This window comes from Stegastes partitus, unplaced genomic scaffold (genome assembly GCF_000690725.1).
Source record: "Stegastes partitus isolate 25-593 unplaced genomic scaffold, Stegastes_partitus-1.0.2 Scaffold459, whole genome shotgun sequence".
Lineage (NCBI taxonomy): Eukaryota > Metazoa > Chordata > Actinopteri > Pomacentridae > Stegastes > Stegastes partitus.
In genome coordinates this window covers 236,042-245,150 of record NW_007578190.1, presented here as the reverse complement: position 1 = coordinate 245,150, position 9,109 = coordinate 236,042, and the positions used below count along the sequence as shown (strand labels likewise).

The 9,109-nt window shown below is 43.5% G+C and overlaps 1 protein-coding gene across 1 annotated transcript in view; it reads right to left on the bottom strand.

Moving 5' to 3' along the window:
- The window catches only part of LOC103360703 (kelch-like protein 20), an 11,963-nt gene that overhangs the window by 1,749 nt on the left and 1,105 nt on the right, over positions 1 to 9,109 (bottom strand). Inside the window, exons 3-11 of the mRNA XM_008286571.1 lie at positions 6,711 to 6,845; positions 6,439 to 6,630; positions 5,265 to 5,408; positions 4,516 to 4,702; positions 2,953 to 3,099; positions 2,723 to 2,851; positions 1,051 to 1,227; positions 831 to 977; positions 589 to 754 (exon numbers count right to left, since the gene is read on the bottom strand). Of these exons, the coding sequence (XP_008284793.1) occupies positions 589 to 754; positions 831 to 977; positions 1,051 to 1,227; positions 2,723 to 2,851; positions 2,953 to 3,099; positions 4,516 to 4,702; positions 5,265 to 5,408; positions 6,439 to 6,630; positions 6,711 to 6,845 (1,424 nt within the window). The remainder of the gene's footprint in view (positions 1 to 588; positions 755 to 830; positions 978 to 1,050; positions 1,228 to 2,722; positions 2,852 to 2,952; positions 3,100 to 4,515; positions 4,703 to 5,264; positions 5,409 to 6,438; positions 6,631 to 6,710; positions 6,846 to 9,109) is intronic.

Genomic DNA, 9,109 nt, shown 5'->3' with positions numbered 1-9,109 from the left:
GTTCAGCGTTTAGATTTAAATCGACTGTAAGAAGCGTCTCCCTTCAACCAAACTGTTTCCTGATGATTCTCTCTGAGCGATTCAGATTCTGAGCTGATGCTTTATCTGTAAACATGTTGATCTGTACGTTGCTAACATGTGTTCAGCTGCTGATGGAGAAATGACATAAATATGTTTTGAAGTTTGGTTTTTAGTTTGTGTCGAACCGACAACCACCAAGAAAGTCTGGATATGCCAGACTCCGATCACTTCAATCCTTGTATCGCATGACTCGAAGCTGCATAATTACACTAAATGAAAGAGCAAAAACAGCTTTGTTGCTCACTTTTTGTCACCTCCTTCCTTTATCCTGCTCTATTCCGATTACTTCCTAAATCGACTTTCAAATTCCAAAGCTAATCTGTCCATCGACCTAACAGTGTTACTTGGAGCACTTCATGTCTAAGCGGAGCCGTCACACATTATGGCAGATTTGTATTTAGCTAGTTAACATCTGCGACTGCCCCAGTAATGTTTGGACATAACGAAGTCAAGCTAGACCCCAGCTGCTACTCTTGGGATCACATGGCTGTACATGTGGCTCCTCACCTGTCCCAGCCCTCCTCTCCTCCCAGGACGTAGATCTTGCCGTCCACTACGGCAGCACCAGGACGGTAGCGCCGCTCCTTCATCGGGGCGCACATGGTCCACTGGTTGGTCTTGGGGTTGTAACACTCCACCTTATCCGTGTTCTCGGTCGAGGCGTGCCACCCGCCTGAAACCGGTCAAACAGAAATCAGTACATCTGTCCCTGGGTGACCACTGACAACGAGTGCCGTTGAGTTTGTTACCTATCACGTAGATCTTTCCTTTGAGCGTACAAGCAGCGGAGCCGGAGCGAGCGATCTGCATGGGGGCGACCTCCGTCCACACGGCAGTTTTCGGGTTGTACACCTGAGCGAGGTCCGTGCCGTCACCGTCCTCCAGAACAGCACCACCTGCCAACATGTACGATTCAAGTAACGGAATGACAACGCAGTGGATTTGAACTAAAACCTGCACGTTTCCTACCAGTAACGTAGAGCAGACCGTCCAGCGCCACCACGGCAGGACTCGTGACGGCCATCTTGACGGACTCGGTGAACTGCCAGGCGTTGCTGTAGGGGTTGTAGCACTCCACCGAGTCCAGGCGAGAGCGTCCCTCCCAGCCCCCCACAGCATAAACGAAGCCGTCCAGCATCACCAGGCCTGAAAGCAGAGCATGGAGTGAAGCGTGATGCTCCGTTAGCCTGAACTGCACCCTAACAACAGCTTTTCTTTCCTCTGTTGGTTTGCAGTTAAACTAATTAGGAGGTGATGCTAAAGTTTAAGGATTGTCAGCTACAAACAACCTGAAGATTAAAAAAAACAATACGAAAGGAGAGTAAACGACGGACCAATGATCAGCAATGTTTGCCGATTTTTCTGTTATCGGTGACGCTATTTTTATTAACCAATTACTGATCAATTAAACGCACTGCTTTAAGTCTGAAACTGCCTTGTTCTGTCTGGAGTCACTCTGTGGTCTCCGTCATGTCTCTCCAGCAGAGGAAACTCACAAACATTGTACAAGAAACACAAACCGCCAGCACAAACCAGGCAGCCACTGACTTCTGAGGCTGATGCACCTTTTCAGGTGTCGCAGCCCTGATAATTAAAGAATCCTAGTTATGATTACAGGTTCTCTGCCATCGCGTGCTGTTAAAATATACCATGTAACCTACAGTGGTTCCAGATATCAGTAATTGGTGTTGACTACCAATAATCTGCATTGATAACGGCCCTAAAAAAATCATAGAATAGAGCAGAACATCCTTCATTAGTCCCACAAGGGGAAATCTGCAAAGTCACAGCAAGAAAAACACAACTATAAATTAAAGATGTGCGGTATATACGCTATATAAATAAGAAGAACACAAGGACAGTGAGAACACAAATTTAAGAGTATTTGCATGAAGGAACTGCACATCCGTCAAACCCTGATGGAGAGTGTCAGCTGGAAGACTAGAGTTTGGGGAGCCAGAGTTAGCAACTAAGAAAAAATACCTCTTACAGTGGAGCGGTTTAATAAACGGGGTTGAAATGAAAGACACGGTTGGCAACATGAGGCAATGTGTGGTGACACAAGCCTTCAGTTCATGAAAAAAGAAGGGGTTGCCAATAGGGATCGACTGATTTTTTCACAACCGATACGAATTATTGGTGATCAAGAAAGACTGATAACCGATATTTGGAGCCGATACACTTTAAATGTAATGTTTTAGCAGCATGTGACAGCAGAGAACCAGTAAATATGCAAGATAGAAACAGGAGAAATCCAATCAGGACGCTCTGTTTCTGTTGGAGCGACTGAGATTGATCAGTTTTTCTCCTGATCAATCATCTTTCTCTGTTTTATCACTGTTATTGCCAAGTGAGGTCTTCAAGTGTTGCCAATTATCGTTTCCCAGATTCTGTTTCAGCTTAATCTGTGGCTGCCTGCTCACTTAGCCGCTAGCCGTTAGCCTTAGCCGCTGTGAGAGATGCTAACTTGGTGGTTCGAGGCGACGGCTTGTGTGTCTTGTTCAGTTTGTCTTCTTTTCCGTAATACTTCAGGTGTTGTATTTCCTCTCATTTATCGAGAATCGATCGATAAAGTCAATTGGAAAATGCCAAATTTCAGACAGTGGGTCCATCCCTGGTTGTCATGGTAACGCTGCCTCACCTAACTCCGAGCGAGCGACATTCATCGGAGCCATCTCCATCCAGGAGTCGAAGCAGGGGTCGTAGCGCCACATCTCCCTGCTGGCCGAGCCGTCGGGAAACTCCCCTCCGGCCAGATACAGAGTGGAATCTGCAGACAGGCGGGTGGACGAGAAGAAACATTTGCGGTTCAGCAGCGATCAGCGTCACATCCAGTCAGTTATCGGGAGGTGTGATGCGACCGAACCCCACCGGACACGACCAGCCCGTGTTTGCTGACGGCGAAGGGCAGGCAGGCCAGGTTCTTCCACTGGTTGGTCACCGGATCGAAGCTCTCGACGCTGCGCAGCACCACCTTGTCGTCCTCGCCGCCGACCGTCACGATCACTTCGGCTGTGCCTGTCGCCACGGCAACAGGAGCACAAGGAACAGAGAGGAGTGAGCCGGACGGACGTGAATCTAAACAGGCATCAAGGAGGGCTGACCGCTTTCATCGTTAATTAATCTGACTGGTTTTTCCATTAGCTAATTAGTCGGTGAGAAAAACACAACAAAAATGCAGCAGGAAGCAAAACATCTCACAACAAGTTTAAAAGATCCAGATGTGATGGTTTCATATTAAAACAGATCAAGAAAATCAGCAAATGTTCACTGTGGGTTTGTAGTTTTTGTTGTAATCAAAATCATCACATGTCAGTCGTCTGGTGATCGTCTACGAGAAGATGAGTTTTCATTAATCCCACAGTGGCGACATTTGGATTGTGACCACAGCAAAGGGAACACGTTTAAGGAACATCAGTAGAAGAGCAAAAAAAATAGACCAAGATATACACAAGTACTAGTTCTGGAACAGATTCTTTCATGACTATAAATGAAGAGTTCATTCATTAAAAACAGATCACTCCATCTTCACCAACCTTCAGAAAACCCACTTTTCCATCATCTACCTGAAACAACACCAATCAAACACCAGTTATCTCTGTTTTTGTCATTTCTGCTGAGTCAGATCCACTCAGCATCAGTCTGACTGACATCATCTCAAGCAAACAACAAAAAAAACTAGTTTTCTGAAACTCTACAAAAGTGAAGTTTTCCGGCCGTGACCCGGACTTATAGAGGGACAACACAGAAAAAAAACGTCTACATGAAACAACAACATACATTGATCAGTACTTACTTTAATCTTGAGGCAGTTTGTTGTTGTCCCTCTATAAGTCCTCTTCATGTGTAGACAACGGCCTTTGTCTTTCTCCCGCTTATTGAATCGAAAAAAATTCAAAAAACTTTATATGTCCCANAAAGAGAGAGACGCAGAAGGAAGCGAGAACAAAACTACATCCTCAATCAAAATAAAAGACAGAGTTATTTGTTTTCAAGTGACAATTTTTATTTTGAAGTCTATAATTTTTTGCTTGAGTTAATTTTATTCTCTCTTAAATCCATTAGTTATGTTTGACTTTTGATAAGTTTTGGTTAAAAATTTTGACACAAATCTAATCCCATACAAATACTGATAAGCGAGATTTTGCACAGATTTGTCCAGAAGTAGAAAAATAACGACACGGCACAGATTCTCGTATGTGCAGACAAATAGATTTTGTCCAAACTATTCCTGCTAATGTGAAGAGCACGGGTGGTGTGTGAGTGTAGGGACGCAACTCCAACGTAAAGAAACTAAATACTACTGAAAACCTGTGTGATCCAGCTTATTACCAAACTACAAACATCACGTGCACAAAAGCGAAAAAGCTGAAAACGAAGCACGAGATTCAGCCTCTCATTATAGTAACATGTAATAGCTGCAGGTGTGCTCACCTGTGGACCGGCGGGGCCTCGCTCTGGGGCAGTACAGCTCTCCACGGCGGTCCTTCAGCAGCAGGTAGTCCTTGGCCTCGGAGATGAGCCTCTGGCAGCCCAGGTTCTCCTTCACCACGTCCACAGACTCGATCACATCGTGGAGGAAGTAGGGGCTGATCAGAGGCAGGCGGATGTGTTCGAGGACCTTCGGGGAACGAGCAGAGAAATTGGATTAATTATACAGCTGGCCTTAGTCGTACCTCTCATGTTGGAGGATCTGAGAGCCACAGCTCAAGTCATTATCTGTGGAGGATTCCCCAAACGCATGGACGTCCTGGCAACATTTCTAGGATTCTGGGTATTATCTACTGATGCTAATGTAAAGCATAGATAGAGCTGCACAACAGAAGCCTGCACTAGAACTCGTCACGTGATGTGAACATGAATGAGAGCATGTGTGTGTCTGCAGCAGAAGGTCTGAAGAAACGACTGCAAACTGCCACGAATAACTACAAGAAACAAGCGTGACCTCAGAGAGGCGTCCTTTTACGTGTCTGTGCAGAGAGAAACTCATTCAGTCGCTGTGCTAGTTGATTTATGGACATCTTGAAGACCAGCAGCTGTTGAGTTGAGAATGCAGACACACTTTTCTCTGCGACAACAAATACACATGGACAGGAAAAGCCCGACCACACAGAGCGCTGAGCGCTACAGTCGGATGAAACTGTACAGGTTTAAAAGCTCATGTGAGCTAAAGTGAATCCGACCTTTTCAAAGCTCTGCTTGCGTGAGGGACATTTATTCAGCCACAACATGGCGGCTTCGAACACCATCTCCTCTTTGGGCACGTTGAGAAGGTCGCTGGCAATGATTTCTGTCAGTTTGTCCACACAGAGAGACAGGAACTCGTCCTGGGGGAAATAAAACCAACATGAGAAGTATTACAGCACTGAGTGTGAATGACAGCAGCTTCTCCTGCTTTCCAGACACACACATTATCCACGCGAGCTAATCGCCGCACCGGGAGGGCAGATTATCAGCGTTAAGCACCTTCCACACATGAAACCCACAACGCTGCCTGCTTCCAGGTGAGCTGCTGCTGACATGTGAGGAGGCAGATCTGCAGGAACAGTTTTTATACACTGTTAACTGCAGATCTCCTCATTCCAACCTGCAGCTGCTCTGAGCCAATCAAATGGACCAAAACTTCAAATACTGTAGATTGCTCTGGTTCAGGAAGTCAGTTTGGGCCAAACAACAATCAAAAGGTGCAACAAATCGCTAATTCGCTGAGTGAAAGGGAATTAATTTGCAAGAATTTATAGACATTAAATAATTAGTTTTAACTCATGAAGAAAATAACTGACAAAACAGAAAACAAGGATCTGCTGCAGCCCAATCACAGTAAATCTATGATAATGTCCATCCATCCATCATCTCTACACCTTAATCCTCACCAGGGTCGTGGGGGGGCGGAGCCTATCCCAGCCGACTCAGGGTGAAGGCAGGTTATTATGATGTCTGTTGGCTATTACTTTGGTAGTCGGAAATTCTTTAGACATTTACTTTATCAAATAAATATTGTTTGTTTACTAACTGGCCAATGGCTTCCTGTCATTCTGCAAAGCAAGTTAAACATCCCAACGACGTCACACTGATGAAACACATGAAATGTACCGTTTATCGCAGCACCTCTGCTTCTTTACCTGAGTGATGATGCCGTATTTTTACTATTAAAGGGAAGTTTTGGTCACTGATTTTGAAGAAACTGCACCGTCATAATGGGGACAGTTTAAAGTCTACCTCAGTTTGTCAGCTATTTATTTCATTAGTTTGGCACTAAACTCGTGTTTCATCAGTTTTTTGTCAACAATCAAAGGTGCAAAACTGCTTGTGTGTTGCACCTGGAGCAGCAAACTGAACACAGTCGTAACACCCGACCTGCTGGTAAACGCTGCTGAAGTGCTCCAGGATGTAGTCCATGCTGCGCTTCTCCAGCACCTTACAGGAGTGAGCCTCGGCGAAGCAGTGGATCCCCACGCAGTTCATCTCGTCCATCTGACGCTCCATGAAGCGACAGCACGCCTCTCGGACGGCCATCACGTCCAGCAGGTTGGCTGCTGCCAGCAGCGCCTGGACCACACAAAATCACAGCTGACCCACAAAATGACGGCGGGGAGGAGAAGGTGTGAGGAGACGAGAGGATTCTGTACCTGCACGTTCGCTTTGGAAATGTAGACCTCGGACGTGTAGGCGTAGCTCACCAGCATGCCAATCATCTGAGGCTCAACTCCATTGATGGCAACACGCTCCTGTTTGGACTCGATCAGGTCCGTGGAGAACATCGCCTGGAGAAACATGGAGGTTCACATGATTCTCTCACATACAGCCGTAGTCAAATTTATCCTTTAATTGAAGAAAAGGCAAAACTCACAACAGTCACTCAAATAACTAGAAATAAAAAAAGAAATAATAAATAAAAAATTTGTTAAATTATAATTTAGTGAAATAAGACGTTGCTTTTGAATTGTGGTTGAAGAGATCATTTTAAAAAACAGAATTGTCCTGGACCAATGAGAGGCCTTTGCTGATGAGCAGCGGACCAATGAGAGGCCTTTGCTGATGAGCAGTGGACCAATGAGAGGCCTTTGCTGATGAGCAGTGGACCAATGAGAGGCCTTTGCTGATGAGCAGTGGTCCAGAATACCTGTCAACAGGTGCAGAAGTCTGACTGAGAGCTACAGGAAACACCTGAAGGCAGTGATTGGCTCCGAGGGTTGTTCAACTACATATTAGTTTATGGGTCCCATCAGGCTGGTTTGCTTTGGGGTTTTTTTTGTTTGTTTTTTTGTTTGGTTGAATATTTCAGTTGAACCACAACTCAAAGCAACATCATGATGTTCTTTACATTTTTATTTATTGGTGTTTTTGTCAATTTCAACGGATTCCAGTGACTGAAGCTGTTGTTTTCCTTCTTTAATGGGAGGCTGTGAACACATGTGAGGACGGCTGCACATCAGCATGAACCTGGGGTCTGTTCCATAAAACACGCTCGAGAAGAGCGGACGAAAGACCAAAATGAATCAGTCCAGGCTAAAACAGCTGCTTTAAAGGTCAATTCAGGTTCAAGCAATCAGGCTAATTTAATACAAGTTTGACAAGTCGATCTTCTTAAAGATGAAATCGATCCACGATGGAAAACAGAAGCTTCACAGAATGTGAAGATGTCCACCAAGCAGTGCTTATAATAGAAACTAATCATCTGATAACGAGTAAAGCAGCTGCCACGAGCTCAGCCAGACAGACAGATGAGCGACTGAACGAAAGCAGCAGCTGAGTTGAAATGTTTCCACGATTAAATCCAAGGAGAGAATAACAAGAACAAATAATAAAAGCTGGGAATTCTTTGAAGGTTTTCTGAAACATGAACAGATATTTCAGTCATGCAGTTTGTATCTTCATCATCGTGGATCATGTGTAAATCTAATAATTCTACCTTTTAGTTCAGTGTCCTCCTTACATCTTATTGCTTTTTCTATATTTACTGCCTTTTTTTGGTGTTTTCTAACCATCTGGCACAAGAACTTCCTTCAGGATCAATAAAATTTTGTCAAAATTTAAACAAAAACAGGCTTCAACTGTAATTAGTCCAGAATATCTACAAAGTTCACATTACTGGATAACTGATGGAAAATAGTGAAGATAATTTGCTGCCTTATTTAGCTTGTTTGTTGTATTTCAGTCATAACGTTTGCATCTGATTGATTTTCTACGTTGGAGTCACTGCGTCTTCTTTTGAGCATCTGGCACAAGAACATGTCACATTTTCACTTTTTTTGAATATCTGATGGAAAATTAAAACCAAAAAGGCTTGAAATACAATTAAATGTTCACGTTGTTGAGCATCTGACAGAAAACATTAACTTTCTACAATCATCCAAATTAAAACAGAAAAAAGCTTGAAATAGTCGCACAGTTTCACTTTTCTTGAGCATCTAAAGGAGAAAATTGAACTTTTTCTAACTTTCCATAACTTTCCCTGTTAATCAAAATGAAAACAAAAAGGGACTGAACATTAGTAAATAGTGACTTTACAGAACATCTGATGGAGAATATTGAACTTTTTTAGGGATTTTCAATTCAGTTCAATTCAATTTTATTTGTCGAGCGCATATTTACAACAACAGGTCGTCTCACAGCCAAAGGCAGAAACACCCAACAATCCAAAACCCCCGCAGGGCTCAGGGAGGCTCAGGGAGACTCAGCCTTCTGCTTTCTGACTTTCTTTTGGCCAAATTGATCAAAACTAAAACACAAAAACATTGAAATATTCTCCAATGTTCACTTTTTAGGGTATGTGATGGAGAATGCTGAATTTTTTGTGTGTGTGTTTTCTGGACTTTCTAATTCTATTCTATTTAAAAGAAAACAAAGAAGGGTTGGAGTATTATTAAATGGTCGATTGGGTTTTTTTTCTGAGTATCTGATGTAGAATTCTGAACTTTTCAAATGATTTTCTGACTTTCTCAAAGCCATATTGATCAAAGTAAAAACAAAAAAAGGATTCAAATATCATTAAATGTGGACTCTTCAAAGTATCTGATAGAGAATA